The following is a 23212-nucleotide window of genomic DNA, read 5'->3' as shown; positions in this document are numbered from 1 at the left end:
GGATTTTTGATGTGATTTATTTCTAAACAATTTGTTATTTTTAAAGTGATATCAATCACTTCTGGGGTTAATTGTGTAAAATTTAGTTTGTAATCAAAAATTATGAACGATGAGGTACTCGAACCTGCGATCTCTCGGATGACTTATTTATTTCAATAAGTTTGCGGTCAATCAGATTGTAACTGTAGAAGGTACTAATTAACTTAATAGCAAGCTAACTAATTCGTAATAAGTTGTGTAGTACGTGGGTAACACTGAAAATGATTAGAACTGGCCAGTTAGAAACAATGCTAATAAAAACTTTTTTGAATTTCAATTTTAGAACTCTTTGGTAACCTAATGTAGTATATTGCATTCATTTGTTATTTGTATTTGAGAATTGGCGGCAAATGTAAAACGCCTGTTACACGTGAAAATGACTTTCGTTGTGGGCTTACTCAAAAACAAAGCTATGATAGGCTGCGATTAGCATTTCGTAATGAAGCGCCATCTCGTGCCTTAACTTTAACTTAACTTGGCTTCACGAGTTTAAGCGTGGACGTAGCAATCTCAATGATGAATGATGATCCGCGTGAGGGACGTCCTTTAACAGTGACTACTGAAGATAATAAGAGTGACCTATCAGCAGATACGGGCAAGCCTAGGCATTGGTATGAGTCAAGTTGAAAAAATATTACACGAATATTTAGGCGTCAGGAAGCTTTGTACCAGATGGATTCCCCATACTTTAACCGACGACCTTCGCATGGACTGGTGTCGCCAAATGCTAGATAAGTTCAACGGCGATGATTCAAATGCTGTATTTGACATCGTCACAGGTGATGAAAGCTGTATATTTTGCTAAGAACCCAAAACCAAAAGACAATCAGCTCAGTGGGTGTTTCCTTTCGAGGATCGGCCAACTAAGGTAAAGAAAAGAAGAAGTCAAGGAAAAAAGATGATTGCCTCATTCTTTGGTCGGAAAAGTCATTTCGCGACAATGTGCTTCAATCTTCTAGATGGAAAGACAGTTACTGCAGACTGGTATGTCAATCGCTGTTTGTCTTTTGTCTAGTCGACAGCAGCGCCCTCGAAGCAGGATCCCCCTTCACCACGATAATGCTTCAGCGCATTCCGCAAAACGGACTGTTGAATATTTGACTATGGCAGGTGTCGAGATAATGAGTCATCCGCCATACAGTCCTGACCTGGAGCCCTGCGATTTTTATTTATTCCCAAGAACTAAAGATAAAATCTTGTATGCTTTGTTGTATTAAACCTAGAAGTGAGGGTTATCACTTTAAAAACATAACAAATTGTTTATTGTAGAGATAATGAAGAACTAGATGGTGACTATTATCACACTATTTGATTATAAAATTATAATTTATTAATTTAATTATAACAGCAGGTTCATAGTTAATGAAGTCAAATATTAAAAATATATAAAAAAAAAACAAGTAACAAAATGTCCCTTTTATGCTCTCAGTGCATAAGATCTTATTACAACGTACTAAACTAATTTATCAAAATTTTGTACTCTACGTTTACACGGAAAAAACTACTACACTTGGAAAATGTTTAGACAAATTAGTATTTTGACATACGTAATTAGTAGTGAGGGACCTAAGTCTAAGGACGAAACAGGAATATAAATGATCAATATTTTGTATTTAGGTTATGATTTTTTTTTAAATAATTTAAGTAAAAGCGTAACAAACAAACTTACGTTCACATTTATAATATTAGTTGGGATTTAATATATATATATATATATATATATTAAAATATATTTTGCACCAATAATATTATAGTATTAAATATCATTGTATCAAATATCAGCTTCAAATTTAAATAGCTATACCTATAAAGATAAAAATCAAATCATCTCAATCAAAACATACTGTAATTTTAAATAATTAAATGATAACATCTGCGTATTATTTGAAAATTGGCATGATTTTAGATTAGATTATTTCATGATTGACAAAATTGCACAAAGTGAGGTCTATACGAGTAGGTTCACATATTCGTTTAAATAAATTGACCAGCTAGTGTTGGGGCTATTTTATCTAGCTAAATTAAATTAAATAGAAAATCGTTACTAAACTTTAATTAAAACAAACCCTAAATATCTAAGAATAAATTACGAATAATGACACAATGACTAAGACTCGAATAGTAATCGGGCAGAATAACTTGTCAACAGCTGCAGCGGAAGTGTGTCGATCAGTTAAAAAAATAAAATTTTCAAATTTCTATATCAACTATTAAAATATGTACAATATTACTTATAATCTACTTATTACAGCAATTTACAATTACGCCTTATATATGTAAGTCTCAGAATCTTATTTCTACAACTCTATTTAACTGTTGAGGGATAAAACTTTGTTATGATTTTAAGTTATAACTAATACATCCAGTGTGTTGACTCCAGGGAGATATCGCCTTTTATAGACATCTTCAACCTGTCACTGTCAACAATTATATATAGAAAGACTTCTTGCAAAAGATGTATTTACCTAATAGATTTTGTACAGAAATAGTTTTGATCAAAACAATTAATAATAATAATTAGGTATAAGTATGAATAACAATTTTGATCAAAATTTCATGCTACATGAGATAAATGCTCAGGTGATACCTAGGTACGTGAAGTAGGTGTACCCGTGATTTCTCTGTGTATTAAGAATGGGTACCAACCAATAACCTTAAAACTAACTTCACAACGGGCACCTAACGATCCCATGAGTTTAAATCTTACAAAATATATCAACGAATAATAATAGTAAATTAAAGTCAAAGTTCTTTATTTGCAAGAAACATTTACTTACCTACAGCTAAAGTTGTAATAAATTTAAGACTAGGCACATGTTTTGCCTTGACAGCCATGCATATATTCCAGTGGTTAGGTTTTATAATTATTATTATAAACTAACATAGTTAAATCAATAACTGGTACATTCAAGTTGGCCAACGTAAAACTAAACCTAAAAAACCCTACAATATACAATTACAGTAATATTGAGATAATGTAGCAAAAATAATCACTAAAAATTATAATATTAAGAATAAGATTGATGCCTGTTACCACGTTTGATAATATTCAAGTATTGAATAAAAACAATATTTTTTAAATAGAGTTAATAAGTACTTACTTTAAATTTTGAAATTACGACTGTCTCGTCTCATATTTATTATGGCAATTTGTTAAATATTTTTAAACACACTATGTTTTTGACAGTTTATTGGTACAAAGTGGTTCTTATGTGGGGTAATGGGGGGTCCCATTACCCCACATTAGAACCACTTTTGCTATTAGAAGAATTAAAAATCTTACTGATATTAACACAGCAACATTTATTTATTTCAGTTATCTGCTTAGCATTATGTCATATGGAATTTTGCTATGTGGGAAAGCAGCTGATATCGAAACAATATTTGTTTTGCAAAAAGGGCGATATGGGACATCTATCATCTGAATTCTAGAGAAGCCCTTGGAAATCGCTATAAACACGCAGGTATTCTAACAAAAGCAACCCAATTCATTTATAATAATATACATATGTATAGTTTATAATAGAAGAAATAGAAACAATATACTATCAATACCAGAGATAAAAAATAAAATCGCTATTCCAAAAACGAGATTCGGTAAAATACAAAATTCATTTGTTTGTCTCAGTGCAGGGATAGACGCAATTTGTCATGTTTTTAAAGTGACAACTCTCACTTCTGGGATGAATTACACAAATTAAATTTGAAAACAAAATTTATCAGAATAGATGCTCTATTTTCCATACTATTTTATCCTCTATATATTCTATAATCGTATTGTAAGTAGACTTTTTGAATAAGGCGCTTCTTTATAACATTTAAAAGGTGTCAGACTTGCGATTTTATATGGCTGAACTGTTACATACTCAAATGTCAAATGTCTATTCAGCCATAAGAGGGCTACCTGTGAGGAGAAAGTAAAAAAAAGTGTGTGCGTGTAATCTTTACGCGCGATTGAAGTAAGACTTAATTTTAAATAACTTTATGAATAATTAACAGATACATACATACAGGGTGTCCCAAAGTTAAAGTTTAAGAAAGTTATTTATTGCCGACGACGACGTTCGAAAAGTAGAGATATTATCATTCCACAGTATTGTTTATTCGTAAGTAAGTACCCACTTCATAATTAAAATGCTTTATAGTTTTTTTTTTGTTTAAAAGCGATACGAGAACGTGGGCGAGTTACAAACAGAATTGTGCCATATCATATCGAGTATTCACCATAAAATGATTAGGAAATCAAAAGGCAGCGAACTCATTAAAATATTGGCGATTTGCGTAAGACAGGAGGGATCACATTTTGAGCATTTTAGCAAAGTATGGGTGTTTTTTTTTATATTTAAGTCGGTTCGATTCCCAGACGAGGCAAGTAATTTTTAGAAAATCTTTAAATGCAGAATTACTAACTTTTGAATATAACATAAAGTCTTCTTTCAGTAAAATACCCTATCTACGACATTTAAGGCACTTTCCCTTCATCAAGGGACACCCTGTATACTTTTTTTGATTATCTGAAAGCTCATAGACAAATGTTATTTTCATTCGCCCTCGTCCCACCTATTCTGAGACACCCAGTATATAACAGATATTGTAAAAAAGTTGAAAGACGAGAAGATTTAATTTACACCATTAAATATATACTTACATTAATTAAAGCCGTGTTATCAATAAATAATTGAATAAACATAATTAAATTATTATTATAACACATATTATTGTAACCTAAAATATTACTGAGAAATTTGAGAAAATTTTTGTAATACTATTAAGTTGTAACCATAACGGTTAAAAAATGTTTCAATTGACTTTTTTCTGCCGGAGGTACTGAACGTTACTACCTTCAGAATTATATTCTGAGTTAACCCCAAGTCGCACCTAAAGAACGTTTATTTCAAAAATGTGTTGTTTTTTTATTTCAGTCGAATTATAATTTTCTTTAATTTAAAAGAGCAAAAGACGAGTCAAGTTTTTATAATAAGAATAGTAAAGCAGGAACATTTAATTGTCGATTCTCTTTTCTTACATTAGTAAGTGTTTTATTAGTTGATATTTGTTATGTAAAACTTATCTGTATTTAATAAATAAAACTCTTCTTTAGATAAATCACATTGTGTTATACTTCTAGAAGAAAATAACTCTTGTCATTATATGTATATTTATTTCCTACTCCTTCAGTATCCTCTTTACCGCTTTCATATTCCATTTCCTAATGGCAGCGTACAGGGCCACAGAGATGGCGCTAGTCGTTCGAAAAGCCTTCATCGGAGATCTTTGGGGGAGGTCTTTGTCCACCAGTGGACGTCTTCCGGATATTTTCTTTACAAGGCGTAATTTTACAAGTTTTGTCGAAAGGCATAATTTTACAAAAAGTGATTTGTGCATTGGCACAAGCAGGCACTACTTCGTGCCCGTCACTCGCGCCGATAATGCAAGGATGCTTTTTTTTTTCCGTTGTTTCAAAACATTTGCATTTTTTTTACCAAAAACGGCGAACATATTATATTTACTAACGAAAGTTATTAAACTTTAACATAATTAGCGCTTATAAATACTTAATAGAACAAATTTTTTGATAATTAATTGTCACTAGCATTAATCTAGACCGGGCCTGTACCTATTGATTATCCCCCTTTTTCATAATGGTCCACTTACTTAAAACAGCCGCTAAGGAGTGGTTTTTCTAATTCTGACTTAGGTCAATAGAAGAAGACAGAGTGAGAATTAGCAATGCTTTAAGTTAGCAGACTAATATGAATAAGGGGGTAAATGTAGAATGACCTTAGAAAAGTAAGTTCACCACCAATAATAAAATGTTGCAGTTAAAATATATTATCAAATAATTTGTGCTTATCATCATCCTGTCATACAAAATTATTGAAAGATATCATCTCTAATGTTATGCGCCGAGAGTTGCTCGTATTGTTTTTAAATTAATTCAATAAAGTATTAACCTGATTCTTTCAAGTTCAATTTTGTAGAGATGGATAACAACATTTCAAAAAGAAATTGTTAAACATTTTTTACGTGTATGGTATTAGCGATTGGAATAGTAACACTGTAAGTAAAACTAAAACTTTTTCAGCTTATAAGTGCTTTCGAGGTTCGATCTCTCGTTAATATGTCGGACTGGTTTTACAGCGGCTGCGCGAGCATTGATGTCATAAAATAAGAGTTAAATATCATTGTAATGAAAACAAAAAAAAAGGATATTTTCTTACCGAGCCAACGTAAGTAGGCAACCAAGTAGCGATCCTTGTGGAGCCCCACTGGGAATGGTTACCCAGCTCGAGATATAATTACTGATTACTACAGCTTGTGACCTTCGGTCAATATAAGATGCAAACCACCGATGCAAGTCCCACACTGCCAAATAGTTGAATTTTCGATAAAAGAGTCTTATGGTCTATTCGGTAAAAGGCTTTGCTACAATCGGTATATATTACATCTACTAGACTACCATTGTCCATGGCTTCAGTCAGATATTCACTGAGCAAAATAAGGTTGAGATGGGTGGAAGGAGTTTCTTAATGAAGGTATGTATTATCTTCTCAAAGACTTTGACTATGAGACATAGCTTAGTTATATATATATACAATTTGATTGATCAAAATTGATTGGCCTCTATTCTAACATCAGTCGAGATGACGTTTAGTTCCAATGAAATATCAAATTGCAAACAAGTTTGACGAATGATATCGAACGATATCATTGTTGGAGTCGACTCTAGTTTGTCTCCGAATTAAAAAGAACTATGACAGCCGCCAGAAAACTTTTCATCATCGCCATTACCGTTTAAAATTTATGGAGGTCATGCGGTCATGAGGTATGCGGCTCCTGAATGCATCATGGAAGCTTATGGTATGTGGGTAGATAAAATAGTGTATGTAACTTTTTTTTATGTAAAAGGAGGACACACGAGCGAACGGATCGCCTAGTGCGGTAGAAGACTTACAATGAAGCGACGTGTCTATGCAACGCCAAGTAATCCAGGCATCACAGAGCACTGGATGCCCGACAATTCGAGATGTTCTGCGTGGCACGCGGTTAAATAGATCGAGCTGATACTGGAGTGTGCCAGACCAGAGATAACAATAAAACAGCAACGCGACCTGCGCTTTGTAGAGCGCTAGAATGTGAGCCGGCTTAAAGTATTGCCGTATTTATGAGGCCCAGATTTGACCAGACCAACTTGGCTTTGCCATCCAGATAACCGCGGAATCAGCATTCGCAGGAGATTTCGAGACCCAGTATCCAGATTCTAGGCGAGGCTTTAAGACAGTTATTGTCGAAGAGCGATGATACGACAAATAGGGTTTTTGTGGTAAACGCACAAACTTGAGTCTTCTTGGGGTTAAATTGGACAAGGTTCAATTTATCCCATTCCGTGACCTTCGTTCGTTCATTCGTGACCAAGCGACAAGTTTCTCTTCTTTTTTTTGCTTGTTTGTGCTCACTAGTTTCCAAAAAAGCTCAACCAACTTTGGCGTGGCTTTTACTGGCAGTAGGCACTTTTACACAATCGAAATGCGTGAATTTGTGAACAATATCCGTTGAAACAAAATGTTTTCCAGCTTTGGTTTAATTTTCCTTAATGTTTACCCTAATAAACAACAATAACTAAGTAAATAGAGACTACGATAACGTCTTTTACATATTGTTGCGTTTCTCGTTGACGTGTGTTTAGAAATACAAACTTAGTTGTTACTTTCTCTATGGTTATCAGAAAAGTCTTGACATAATTTTTCAAGTTAAGACAATGTCCTTCCAAAATATTTAATCTCATTATATAAACATGGCGTTGTCTCCACGAAAATTAGCTTCGAATTTTACAAACTTTACTGCGAATAGGGGCGTAGAAGCAAATGAGGAGGAGATTGCCAACACTTACTTAGGTATATATTTGAATTATATCTCAAGTGGTATACCTACGTTGCATAATATTGAATGTGTGCATAATACATCAGTCATCATACAGCTTCAATGGTCAGCCTTTGACCACGGCACGTTTTGATAACCGGACGATTGTATATTATAATATTTAATAGGCGACATTACAACTGAACGCTACGACGGCAGCTACTGCTTAGTTCATAGTTGCATTTCTGGCCAAGCTGCAAGACTTGCGCTATGAATCAACATAAAAAAAATATCATTGTATAATATATGTGTCCATTTCCAAATGTAGGCTGTAATTGTGGAATGATTTCTTTCCTGGAATCATACTTGACCGCTTATATTTTAACCATTTTAATTGTGAAAGATTCTGGCGGCGTTTTGATTTTGATGAAAATAACAACAAGCGTATAAACGCTAAACAGTAGGCACTGCAATTAGGGCGAGAGCGCACTCAACAAGCTTCCCTTTTTTATGGAATAGGAGGACAAACGAGCGTACCTGTTGTTAAGTGATCACCGCCGCCCACAATCTCTTGCAACACCAGAGGAATCACAGGAGCGTTGCCAGCCTTTAAGGAAGGTGTACGCGCTATTTTTGAAGGTACCCATGTCGTATCGTACCGGAAACACCGCACAAGGACGTTCATTCCACAGCTTTGTAGTACGTGGAAGAAAGCTCCTTGAAAACCGCACTGTGGAGGACCGCCACACATCCAGATGGTGGGAATGATATCCTAACTTGTGGCGTGTCGTGCGAAGGTGGAATTCGGCGGCAGGAATCAGGTTAAACAGCTCTACGGAACACTCACCGTAATAAATGCGGTAGAAGACACACAATGAAGCGACATCTCTACGCAATGCCAAGTGATCCAGCCGTTCACAGAGCACTGGGTCCCCGACAATTCGAGCTGCTCTACGTTGCACGCGGTCAAATGGATCGAGCTTATACTGGGGTGGGTGCGCCAGACCAGAGATGACAGCAACACTCCATGTGTGGCCGGACCTGCGCTTTGTAGAGCGCTAGAATGTGGGCCGGCTTGAAGTATTGCCGTGCTCTATTAATGACGCACAGTTTCTTCGAAGCCAATTTGGCTTTGCCCTCCATGCCATCTGGAGATGGCCACGAAATTGGGAATCGCTCGAGATTTCGAGACCCAGTATTCCGATACTAGGCGAGGCTTTAAGGGAAGTGTTGTCGAAGAGCGGTGATTCGACAAATGGGTTTTTTTTAGTGGTAAACGCGTATACTTGAGTCTTCTGGGGATAAATGGGACAAGGTTCAATTTACCCCATTCCGCGACCCTCTCAAGAGAAGACTCGATGGAAGACATAAGTTTCTCCAGGCACTGGTCGACGATTTCCCGGGAGAGACCTGCATGGCCCGTGTATACGGCGTCACCAGTGCTGTCGTCTGCATAGTAATGTATGTTAGTGGTGTCCAACATATCATTGATATGCAGAAGAAACAGCGTGGGAGATAGAATACTGCCTTGGGGCACTCCAGCATTCACGGGCTTCGGGTTCGAGTAATATCCGTCGACAACGACCTGTATGCTGTGCCCAGTGAGGAAGCTGGAGGTCCACATGCACAAGCTCTCGGGAAGCCCAAACGAAGTTTTGAGAGGAGCGCCTTCTGCCGTACACGATCAAAGGCCTTCGCTATATCCAGGCTAACCGCCAGGCCTTCCCCCTTGCTTTCCATAGCCGCCGCCCATCTATGTGTTAGGTATACCAGAAGATCACCTACCGACTGACCATGGCGAAAGCCGTATTGTCGGTCGTTGATCAACTGGTGACCCTCTAGGTATACCAAGAGCTGGCGGCTAATTATGCTCTCCATGATTTTGGAGAGCAAGAAGGTAATAGCAATAGGCCTGTAGTTTGCCGGATCCGAACTGTCTCCTTTTTTTTTGGATCGGATGGACAAGGGCTGACTTCCATGAGTCGGGTGCTACGCCTTTGGAATAAGAGTGCCGGAATAAACGCGTCAACCGCAACTCAGCGGCACACGTTCTAAGCACGATTGGAGAAATACCATCCGGCCCGCTCAACTTTCTGACGTCCAAAGAAAACAGAGTACCGGTCCTCGACACTAACCTATGCGAAACATAGCGGCACTAGGCCGCTTCTTCACGCCAGTATTCTGTGCGAGTGTGGTAATTAACCCGGACGAGTCTGGCCCTATTGTGCTGACGTCAAAAGACGGCAGCGTGACTCTCCCACTTCTAAAAAGCCCTTAGTCACCTCTAACGACACCCATGGACTCCCCTATTCTTTTTACGCCCCGGGGAAAGTACAGGGCAAAAGGCTGCGTTGTCAACTCCAGCCAGTTCCCTTTCCAAATCCAATAACTTACACTTAATGGCGTCTGTACCACAGTTAACAGTGATCCATACAACATCGAGTCTAAACACGTCATCATTCATTGTAGATTTTGGTGCAAGTGGAATATGCAAAGAAAAATTTTTTTAGTTTGTAATTAGGATAATAGAGAAATTGAAAGCAATCCGCATAAAAGTATCTATTTCTTTTATGTGGATTTCAGTAATTTCCACGGATAAACCAAAGTAAGAAGTAATATCTATCTATTGATCGATTGTTGTGCAAGTAAGAAAATAACTGATATAAATAGTTCATTTGCAATTATCATCACTAATATTTTGGCTGGAAGTAGTAGTAGTCACAAGAACAACTAAAGTGTAGAAACAGCTTACTTCCGGGGTACTCAGGTGACAATATTTATAAAACCTTCTGTCTATAGCAACATTATTACCTCACGTCACGGTGAACTAAAAGCGAAATATTCAGCACAGTTCGGATATGTAACTGGCGTACATAAGAACTGCACCGTTATTGGCTACTTACTACAGCAATGATACAATTTCTTTCAATATACAAAAAATACAAATAGCTTTATGTACAACAAGATTTGCAATGGACCCCAAACTAAGTCAACAGCTTTTGAATACGAGTCATACGCAGATTTATAATTAAATTAAAGGGGCAATGGATAATAAGTGGATAATAATAAGTAATGCATAGTTTTTTTTAATATAGGATATGGTCTTAGGATTTCTGGAACTGCCATTTTAGAATCTGCTGCTGAACGAGAGAAACACTTCACTAATTTATACTCGCCCTGAAATGTTTCTAAGATGTTGATCATTCTTTCTCTAATCCGTCTGAAAACATAAAATAAGTAATATTGATAATGTACAGCAAAATAGGCCAAACCACTAAGACTAGCGAATAAATTTGTTCAATATATAGTGTCGACCTATAAATAAAAAACTTACAAATCCTTTTCTGTTTGAGGGCACATCTCACTGCAGGTTCCACTAATGGAACATCCGACAGGATTGTCTTTGCACACGGTTGTTTTAAGCTGTTTCGTATTCATTTTAATTTGGTTATATATTTTGCTTCAATTTACAAACATAATAAAAATAGAATTAAGAAAGGCGAAATGTAAAGCATAATATTTAGGTAGGTAGTTAATACCTTAATTTGCCCATTGCCGCCAGCGCCCAAAGAGAACTTAAATACTAGGTTCAAACAAGAGACGGGGGTGCCATAGAAAATAATGAGAAATGTCGCTTGTATTGTATTGTACTAAATCTTCGTACCAACATAATCAACTAATATCAGAGCTGCCAATATAATAAATATATAGGGTTGGAATCAATCCATATTTTTATCGATAATTAACTATACTATACAAATATGTATATTATTATATCGTCAGTTACATTAATATTAATGTGATCTAATATTAAGGTTCCATTTGTTTATTTTAAGATGGACCTAAGCCAAGTTTAACTAGTTTAAACTAGGGATACGTTTTAGTTATCTCAAAGAAAAAACAATTTACATAATTAATATTTTTTAATAGTGCTGTTTTGCGTTGTGTAGTAGTTTCGTTAGACAGTCTTTGGCATTCGGTTTTCAGATGTTGTAATAAATGTTTTTGAAGTCGTTGGCGTGGATCCTGAATCTGAAGTTATAACAGAATACATATTAACAGAAATTAGGTAACTCTAATTTTAAGGCTTTAAATATTTTTTGCACATCATGTACAGTACAATATAATGAAAAGGAATTTAAAGTTTAATAAACTATTTTAAGAATCAATAAACAATTAACTACGATATTTCATTTGGAAAAATGGAAAGTATATCTATATATTACGGTTAGATTTATAAGTTTATATCATATTTAATTGGACGCAAGACATGTACGCGAGTAAACGTGGTAAACGTAAAGCAAGAAGTAGTATCAGTCTTCCATTTTGGGTCCTTTGTTATTTAACTTAACTTAAATGAAAATACTTACCACAGAAACGATTTTCTGGACTACTGTTCAAATTATTAAGTTACAAAAATAAAATAATATTAAAGATTTTATTAAGTAAACTTTGATGTCAGCGGCTGTGACGTCATTTCTCTTTCCAAATAATCTATATCTTGTCTTTTCTTAAAACCAAGAGGTAATTTTCTTTTTTGTGGTTTTTTAATTCGAACTTATGAGGCGAATCTTTAAATTTTCATCACTTTTTAGCTTTGCTCCAACCAACTTAAATTTATATAATTTTCCATATCTTGTTCCAAACTATGAAAAATAAAAAAATTCCCACCATATAGCTGCAAACAGGTGGAGGTGACATACACACAGGTGTAAATACGGCCATACAAGGCTGGGATCGTTTTATCAATCTTTGAAAATATGTCATTAAAAGCAGTGGGTGGTCTTTTAAGCTGGAGTCGTACTGTATGTACACGAATATATTTTCATAGTTCCTACGTATGTACACAACCAAACTTGAGTTTACATTTCCGTGGTAACGACTCGGTAGGACGGAAATACTAATATACGGATTCTAAGGCATATTATGTTATGTTAGGTAATATTATTATTGCTTTGCGGCCGTTCCCAATATTCAGTCTATCTCTTTTTTGAGATAAAAATCGTAACTATCGTTGACTTTTCTGTCCCAATAAACTTATCGACGGTAACTCACCTTATCTGTACACGCTGTCTGTCAATGGGACCACGTATTTCTTACCAGCGATAGAAGTTTGTATTGAAATTGCAAGTCACGCGTTCCAATATAAGATTCGATAAGAATGACTTATCGGGTATATTGGGACAGCTTCAGATTATTGACAGCTACAGTAGAAGGTAGTAATTTAACTCTATCTGTAGATATTATATTGGGAACGACCGTTAGTCGAGTTCATAAATTCAGCTCTAGTGAAGAAACAACTGTAATTTTTATTAATAATACATTACCATAGAAGACATTGAAAAACATTTTATGCCATTCATGTCGCTAAAATTCCATGCGCTGCCGGAACTCCTTATTCACTGCGGCCACGTGGTTACTTATGTTTGGCATTTTATTTATTGCATGTTATTGTAACATACGTTCATAATATGATTCAACTAAAATTTTGTTCGAGTAAAGAAACAACCTTAATACTTGATTCTAATTATTATGTGATATTCCTATATATACTAATAAAACAAAGTATAAATGTATTAATTTTAAAATTAACAACACGAAGCATAGTAGGCTTGTATTCGCGTCTATCTAGACTGCGTAACTTTGCATTTAAGTGTCTACTTTTAGGAACAACAACATGACTTCTTCAGAAGACGAGGCTGTTATGACTTTCCTTCAACTTGCTAACATTCAAAGGGTTAGACGTTGTTGGGTACATCCGGTATGGCGCAGCAATGAAGAACATAGATTTTTTAAATAAAAGAAGAGTTGCGCATAATATAAAAATTTCAATAATTGTAAATAACACATTAAATAAACGCGAGTGTCAGTGCAACAGGGACCAAAATCAAAATACAAGAGAGAACTTTTCAAATTTCAAATCATAAAAATTGATCGCTCGAAAATCTATTCGACGTAATTCCATTTTCATTGCGTACGTAGAACTTTTGTGTGTGATAAAAAACAATTGTCAAATGATTTCCCTTCCAATTGTTTTTTCTTATTACTAAGAAGGTTGCAACGTTTCAAAAAATATAACATTCGAAATTCAATTAGTTCCGATTAACTAAAAGTGCACACTTTTTCTGTGCCCTATGTACTGCAAAACTACTGAAACAGTCGGAATAATACTTGTACCATTAGATGCAGCGTGTTTCGCAGAAGGTTTTTGTATATCTATATATTTCTTTATACGAGCAATTCTTGTATATAAATATATATATATAAATATAATCTGAATTTATAATATTATAATAGTATTTTGCTTTTGGTCAATCCCTATGATGCTCGGGCTCTAATTCGTGTATATACAATATTTTATTATCTATTCGTCTATTACGGTTGTATTATGAAGGGTAGAGGCAAGGAGATTCATCTCATATGGGTGAAAATTTGCAAAAGTGTCCAGCTTATGCTGTAAATAACAGTTCAAAAATCTTCCACAATGGCGTTGGCGTAGGCGCAGGGTACGGTATGCAGTATGGTGAATGTAGCAATTGTAATCGAATTGAAGTATGCCGAGTTAAAAAATTTAATATTAATGTCGACTAAAGTAGTTAATTATTTAAAATTTCAACAACTTACGCTGTTCAAAATAATGAAGTAAATATAACCTTAAAGAATAGTTATAGGGAAACGCGCACCTAGAGTGATTAGTATTATTTTATATTTGGCACGTATTTTAAAATTCACCCTGATGCTACTGTGGGGCCACCCTAATTAAATACATTTTGACGGACACTTTTACATATACACAGCACGGACGAGTAAAGAAAGAAGAGCTCCGCGCCGTGATATTATCAAGTGAAGCACCGTTACGTTAGTGTGTGTGCGGTTACGGGGGATACCAGTTACACAATTTTTTCTCCCTTAAATAATCATATGTGACCACAAATACTTCTATAGTATCGTTTTTACACTTTTTCACAACGCACGAGGGCATTTTTAAAATATTTTATCAGAAGCAAACTGATCTGTCGCAGACGATGACAATTCTCATAATGGCCGCCTATCGGCCTGTAGTAATGTGTGTGCGTGGGGCTATGTATTTACACGTTAATCGGCTAGTTTTGGTGCTACACTGTTATGTAAGGTGACACGGAGTCCTTATTTTTTTACTAGTCCATGATACACAGATGATTCTCCTTACCTCTACCCTCCATAGGTAGTATACTAAGTTTATGGCCCCAACTAACATATCGTTACCTTACTTACGTGCAAGATTTGTCAAGCTTGTTTGCAATTTGACATTTCAATTCGAACTAAACGTCAACTCGACTGATATTATAATGAAGGCTAATCGTTTTTATTTTTGTTCGAAATGAAATAATATTAATGAAATAATATTATCCAAATCGATGTTACTATTTAGCAATACTAACATTGTCGCAGATAAGAAATTTGTTCTAACAAAAGTCAAAACACTCTATTTTTATGGTGGTCATAATGTGCGGTTTTTGAATGCATTAAACGAAATCAAGAAAATAAAAAACCTCGATGATCATGTTACCGTCACTCACAGGATAACAGTACATATAATCATTCATATATTTCGAGCGAATATAATAATAATACTTTATTTCATTTTCTTTTATACTCACTGAAAAAAACTGAAATTACTAAATGTTCAACTAATATTTATTACATAACACTTTACATCTTTTTATCGCTAATTGTAATAATACTAACATTGAAAAACGGTTTTGCAGTGATATTAAAAGAGGTTGACCTCTGACCCCGAAACTAGTTAAAACTGTATCTTCGGGGTCAGTGATTCCTCGACAAATGATAATAACAAACGAAACAAAATTAAAGAAATAAAAATGAAATGTGAGTGTATGTGTGTCTGGCTTTGTGTGTGTATGTAATTCTTAGTGAGTAGGTTACAGTACTTTCAATATACTTTCGTAATAGCGCGCAGATTCGGGCGTTGTTTGACAGCAGTAAAAATCCACACTCTACTCGAGTAGTTTGTGGGCGTGCTACACTAATAAATCGTACAGCGCCCTGCGGGTCCAGAATAATAACGCCGTCAGATCACTGTTGTAGTTTGCACACGCAGAGGCCGACAGCTTCAGCGCCGTTATACACAAAAAAGCGGCTTCTCAACTCCGCCGAAAACGAGGCAGCGTTAACAGTTTTCTGAAGGCGATAGACTGTCCGTATGTTGGCCATGTAATAAAAATAAATGTGTTACTTCATATATATAATTACTAACACGCGCAGATTATAAGTTTACTAATAATGGATCGTAGTTATCTCGAAATAAAAGTTTGTATTTTTTTTTATTTATTATTGAAAAATATTTGCACCTAGATAGGTACTACGTTGCAAAATGACGCGATCTTCGCAAACCCTTAAATGAAGCGTAAATGTATCCCGCGGCCATCGTCTCTTCTGTGTCCGTTACGTAAAACTTCAAATATGCTCGCCCTTTTTCAAATGGAAACACAGAGGGAAAGTTTGCGGCAAGAACTGTCAAATTGCGAAGCATTACATAACCCTGGGAACAAATTCACATAAATATGAATATCAATAACAATTAAACGTTGCTTGTTAACATGTTCTTTGCTTGTGGAGACAGACAGCTTAGCTTAATTTTGATTTAATATCGATCCCAATATCTCAATATCTCTGAGAGTATTTATCTCTGTTAACTCTCAAAGAGTAACCAATAAATGGCCATACATACTAGGTGCAACACGGTCACATTACTTTTGCACCTTGTCAGAATTCGATGTCCCTCCCATTTCATCACATTAATAGGCACGGATAGCATAAAAACAATCAATATAATCAACGAATATTAAATATGCATGTACATGTTATTTAATTGATTTACTTTTTAGTGTGGAACAAAAATTGGCAACAAATATATGATGTACCTAAAAAGTAGGTTGTTCGTTCTTAAATTTATTATTTCTACTGAATCTTTTACATGTCTCTCTGTATAGGTACTTCAATATCGCAATGTAAAACTTATCTTAAGTTTTATTTTATTATTTATTTTCCCGTGGGGCCCAGAGGCGCGGAGAATGTTGAAAATACAATCTTCACGCCTCAATAAGGCTACTGGAAACCCAAGCGCTGGCAGCTATCTCAGTTAACGGATGCAACGCGGAAATGCTGCCAGTATTCTTGGTACGCTTCCACGTAATGATAGATTTAATCTTATGTAGTCATAGTATTGTAAATTTAGTTATAAGTTATTGAAAAATATTTAGTTATAAGATATTTAAATAATAAAACTTATCTTGTACTCTAAACTAACACTGGAACTCCCCTTAGATGTCGTCCTAATTGAACACGATCGTACGATGACACTATCAGTTCTCGTCGTGCGATTCGTGAAGATAATGCATTAGGGTCAAACCTCCGTGGTTTTTACAATGTATTTTATTTGTTCATATTTTGTAAATTATTGGATAAATAAATAAAATGTACGTGGGTGTAGAAAGGTATCAATTATGTAATATAAAAAAGTATTTTACCGGTTTAATAGGACATTTTAAATTATATCGTTTTCCAATGTCAAAATATGGAAACTTCAAAATGTCGCAGGTCGCAAACTTGAATTGCACGAACGACGGCTGATACTCGTTATGAAGATATTCCTCAAGAATTAAAGCGACCTGGAATATGAAAAAAATATTCTATAATATAGCATATTTGGCAATTTCAACGAAAAACAACAGCAAAAAGAAAAAAATAAACAGTAGCCTATATCCTATTTGGTCATAAAATATGTGCATTCAACATTTCATTAAAATTCGTTTAGAAGATGGTTGTGCGTTCACCAATAAAAAGTCTCCCTTTGACGTATCTCCTCGATTCGAGAACACTCCTCTAACTGCCACAGCCTGTATTGGCATATTTGGCGTCTATATATCGAGCGATGTCAGTTCAGTGGTCTCTTGGAAGAGAAGGCCAAACTGGCCTCTAAAAACCTTGGTGTAATCAGTAAGGCGAGACAGTGCTTCACTAAAAACAACCGCCTGCAACTTTATAAGGCGCAAATTCAGCCGCCCATGGAGTACTGTTCTCACCTCTGGGCGGGTGCTCCCCAGTACTAGCTTCTTCCATTTGACCGCATACAACGAAGAGCGGCTCGAATCATCGACCATCATGTCATCTCGATCGGCTTGATTCTTTGGCATTTCGTAGAGATGTGGGTTCTCTCTGCATCTTCCGCATTTATCACGGAGAGTGCTCAGAGGAGCTGTTCGGGTTGATTCCAGTAGCCGAATTCCACCACCGGACATTACCACCCGCATCACGTTGACGTAGAATGCCAGAGTATTCCACAACCGCGCGTTTTGCTAAAAATTTTTTGCCTCGCACAGCCACTTTGTGGAATCAATTACCGGCTGCGGTATTCCCGAACAGATACGACTTAGGGACCTTTAAGAAAAAAGCATACTCCCACCTTTCCGCCCGGCAACGCATTTCTTGACACACCTGTTCTTGCGGATGTCCATGGGCGGTTGCCTCACCTCTCCCCATCCCGTGAGCCTCTTCCCCATTCTCCCCCTTTGATATATAAAAAAAAGATATGCTGAAAGAATAACAAACTTCTAAACAAACCAATATTGTTGGTAATTATAATATTATTACATATTATGTAAATCTGTAAATTAATTTAAAAAAATGTGATGCGTCACGGGACGCCTGGCAGATGTGAAACATCGACATTATTTTGTAAAAGTAATATGCAGAAAAGAATATATTGTGATAGGAACTAAATATGTCATAATGATAAAATAAAATATTACGATTTTTTTCCAGATAACGATGACTATTTATTGAATAAACATTTATTTTCATTAAATACAAAAAATTACGAATTTATTTCAAATCGTGACTACTTAATTCGTTTAATCAGTGACTTCGGTAATAGTTATATTCGATGTTGCCTCTGAGGACGGTATTACTGTGACAAGGCGACGCGTCGCCACGGCATGCGTCGCCACGCCAGAAATCGGTTTTACGTGCGGCTATAGATGTTTCACATCAAAAAGTGGCAATGAGTTTTTTGCTACTTCTTCTCATTAGACTCTAGTCATTTTGTATTATTTCGTCGTCAATGCTGTATCCATACTATTGCTAAATAATCATGGTTGGAGAGTGTTGGGCATGTAATATTGGAATTCTGGTGACACAAAAAAGAATTAGATGCACTAAATGTAATGGTTTATACCACACTGAATGCATATCCTCAAATTCAATACATGTAGCCCGTATTGGGTGTGTCCTGCATGTACTGCTGTTACTCGGAAGAGTACCACTACGGATAGAGATATCGCCGTCGACATCGAGTTTAATAACGTATCAATGTAGGAATCATGGCAGGGGCGCGAGTTCAAGTTTGCCTGGAGATTTATAAATATAATTGTGAATTGTACAAACGAACTTCGAAAGTTTATTACAATTATCAACATTAAAAAAATATTATTAAACTATTATAATTATAACTCTAGACTATTCTATGGCAAAAGTACCTTCTTATTTAGATCTTTATTGCGCTGACAGACAGTGGAGACGAAGAAATGTGTAGTAAATAAAGGTGCAAACCATAACTGTAACTACTAAGTATATATACCCTGTAATACTATTCTCGATTCGTTACTTACCGAAACATTCTTGTCTAATGCGCGTAGTACTTTTCCACCTAAATTTAAATTATATGAACCGTTTCGGGAATATCGTCTCACATTTAGTGTCACATTACTAAAATATTTCGGATTCACATATACCATTTCACAGCGTTCAAAGACTACTTCAAGTGCCTGTAATTAATAAATAAATAATGATCTAAATTAATACGGGTTGATATTACCAATAAATTTAATGTTCTGGCCCCCAATATTAATTTTGGATAAGAATTCACTTCACTTTCTTGGAGCCCCATCATTTCCTGTTTCAATTCCAGCGATCACATTAAAAAAATTAATAACGTTTCAGACAGATTATGGCCTTAACTATTCTTCGGACTTGTTTATTTTTTCCAAAATTTAGGTACGTACCTCTTAAGGTCTAGCTCGATATGGAAATTTCAAAATTTGCTTGATGTGATTGATTTTTCGCTTAAAAATATTCTAGAAGCTGTTTTGAATTGCGCTTTTACAGATCGAGCATAGTTTCAAGCCTCTTTACCGATACGGTTTGGTGGTTTGGGTACTCGCAAAGTTGCGGGCGTTGCCTTACCAGCATTTCTATATTTAGTTCATAGTGCGCAGCCTTTGGTTACTAGTACATGATTTAGAATTGTAAATCATGTACCAGGTAACTCAGAGATTGCGTATTTGAAGGAAGCTAACAATGCTTGGCTAAATACTGCAAATATTCAAAATTTTCCAGACGATTTAAAGTGTCAAAAAGCATGGGACGCACTTCTGTGTAAGTCAGCCTTTGATGATCTTTTGATCTCATCTACTGACAGAACAGAGCGTGCTCGTATTTTGGCCGTGACACAAAATGAGTCGGGCTTTTGGCTACGCCTTGCCTTCTGCGCCGATTGGAACGCTACTTGACAGCATGACATTGTAAATATACGTATCACTCCGGCTAGTTATAAAACTGAATGAACCACATCAATGTAGATGTGGCGTTCAGGTAGATGCTCTTGGGCGTCCTGCCTAAGATCGGCAGGCCTTATCAGTCGTCACGCCAGCATTAATGAAGTCATTCGCAGGGCATTTGCCGCTCTTAATATACCAGCTGTTTACGCGATGGCAAGCGTCCTGATGGAATGACGCTGGTGGCTTGGGCTTGGGGAAGGGTGCTAGTGTGGGACGCGACTTGCGTCGACACGCTGGCTCCTTCTCATGTCCAAGTTACGTCTGTTGATGTTGCGGCTGCTGCTTTGACTGCCGAAGACAGCAAGCGTCGCAAATATGTTGAGATGCGGAGAATGTTCAAAATACTATCTTCGCGCCTCAATAAGGCTACTGGAAACCCCAGCTCTGGCAGCTATTTCGGTCAACGGACCAGCCTTGCTATCCAAGGTGGTAATGCTACCAGTATTCTTGGTGCGCTTCCACGTAATGATAGTTTTAATTTTATGTAGTCATTGTATTGTAAATATAGTTTAAAGATTTGTTTTCTTTCAATAATAAAAACGTTACATATGAGTTTGTTCTCCATGGCGGCTGCCTCACCACTCCCCATCCTGTAAGCCTGTTGCCCGTTTGCCCCCTCTTATATAAAAAAATATATAATCGCAATACTGAATAAATATTGTTCTATATTTAAGATTAACTAATTCTGCTTATTCGGTTATTATTTCTTAAATATTTTTTTTCTTATTCGAAATGCCAAAAGTAAAACCAATTTATCTAAAAATTTACTAAGGACACGAGCATTTTTAAACAGTTTCTTTAGTTTTTTGCCGTAAATAGAATTTTAGAATTCTAAAATGCTTGTGACATCCCGGTCAAAAATAGCCTTTATTTCATTCCACGTGCTATTTGACTCTTATTTTATGACATCAATGCTAGTGCAGCCGCTCGCTGTAAGACCTAGTCCGACATATTAACGAAATCGATCCTTTTAATCGAAAGCCCTTATTAGCTGAAAAAGTATTAGTTTTACTTACAGTGGCTATTCCAATCGCTAATACCATACACGTAAAAAATTTTGAACAATTTCTTATTGAAATATTTCTATCCATCTCTACAAAATTTAACTTGAAAGCATCAAGTAAATACAATGCTGTATTGAATTAATTTAAAAACATAAAACACGAGCAACTCTCTGCGCTATTTGGACTAATAATAAGTAGTTGACAATGAAATATATACTGAAATAACAGTAAGATAATCTAACATTAGAGATGATATCATTTAATCATTTTGTTTGACAGTAATTTTGTAACGTTATAAATAAATATATTTAATAAATGTGTTCTTGTGTCTCTGTTCTAAAGCTATATGATCTGATGTATATAGCTACTTAAAACTATTCCAATCATTAGACATTTCATAGCTATAATATGCTTCAGCGATATGTAACCACTTGTACATAACTTACTACAATGACACCAATAATTCAAAGAAAGTTTACATGAATGTTAACCTATCGTATAAAATTAAAATATTTTGTTTCAGACACACAATTATTATTGTTCCGGTTCTCGTCAACGCTATTACGAGAGATGTTTGCAAGGCTGGCGTGAGTGGCATAACCTCTGCTGTCATCTGCATAACAGTGAATACCGCTAATTTGCAGCATTGATATGCAGAAGAAATAGTGTAGGTGATAGCACGCAGCCTTGAGGGACACCATCGCTTATGGGTTTTAAGTCGGAGCATGCTCCGTTGATAATAACGTTGATGCTCCGATCAGCCAAAAATCTAGTACTCCTTTGCAGAAACTCTCGGGAAGCCCAGAGGATTTAAATTCGCTTTAAGTGCTTTGTTCGACACCCGATCTAAGGCTTTGGCTATGTCCAGACTCTCCGCCAATGCCTTTACCATCGATACGTGCGTATAAGGTATCTTAAGGATCAGGTGCCCTATAGGCACATAATAATAATAATTTTCTGACTACGCAGGATGAGTAGGAGAGCCGGAGAAGACGGGTAAGGACCGGCGCCAAGTCAAGTACATATCGCAGTACCATCAGGGAAATACTATTGGGGCCTATAGATTTATGAATTTCTAAAGTGGAAAGCGCCTCAAACATGCCGGAATTTTACTTCCGTCATGTATGAGTCGCATCGGGGAATATGTGCTAGTAATGCATCTTGGTAATCCAGAGTCGAGTTTGATTCGATAAGGGAGTTTTACGTGTTTTGTCAGCAAGTCATCGTCATTGTGCAGTGGCGAAATGGCACGCTGGCAGGAATTTCCTTGGACAGCCTTAGCAACTGACCAGAACGCACGAGTTCCCTAGGGAAGGCGTACAAATCTCTCGACAATGCTGCCTATGTACTTCGACTTTGCCACAGCAATAACTCTATTGAGGGGCCTGGACGCGTGATTATAGGGTTTTTTTTTGTAGGTTCGCTGGCATTTTCATTCTCAGATACCACCGCGTTGACCCAAGCCTGACAGCAAAATCCTGCTCGGCGAGAGGGCCTTCTGCAGAAGCGGTCAAACCAGGGTTGTGACCTGCCACCGAGGAAGATGGAATGATGAGTTCCATACCTTCAGCAACAACAGCAAATCAGCAACAGTCTAAGCAGCGGCAAATCAAATCAAAACGTTTATTAAACTCATAACATTGATTAACAATGGCTTAAGTTCAGTCATACACTTAATTTCATAACAATAAA

The 23212-nt window shown here is 36.1% G+C and overlaps 1 protein-coding gene across 1 annotated transcript in view; it reads right to left on the bottom strand.

Annotated features, from left to right (window-relative positions):
- Positions 1-21678, bottom strand: part of LOC126965062 (uncharacterized) — a 28684-nt gene extending 7006 nt beyond the window's left edge. The window contains exon 1 of the mRNA XM_050808512.1: positions 21533-21678. Coding sequence (XP_050664469.1) covers positions 21533-21607 — 75 coding nt within the window. The 5' untranslated portion in view covers positions 21608-21678. The remainder of the gene's footprint in view (positions 1-21532) is intronic.
- Positions 21679-23212: the final 1534 nt, after the last annotated feature.

Source organism: Leptidea sinapis, chromosome 1 (assembly GCF_905404315.1).
Source record: "Leptidea sinapis chromosome 1, ilLepSina1.1, whole genome shotgun sequence".
Lineage (NCBI taxonomy): Eukaryota > Metazoa > Arthropoda > Insecta > Lepidoptera > Pieridae > Leptidea > Leptidea sinapis.
The sequence above is the reverse complement of the archived record's forward strand: the minus strand, read 5'-3'. Positions and strand labels throughout refer to the sequence as shown.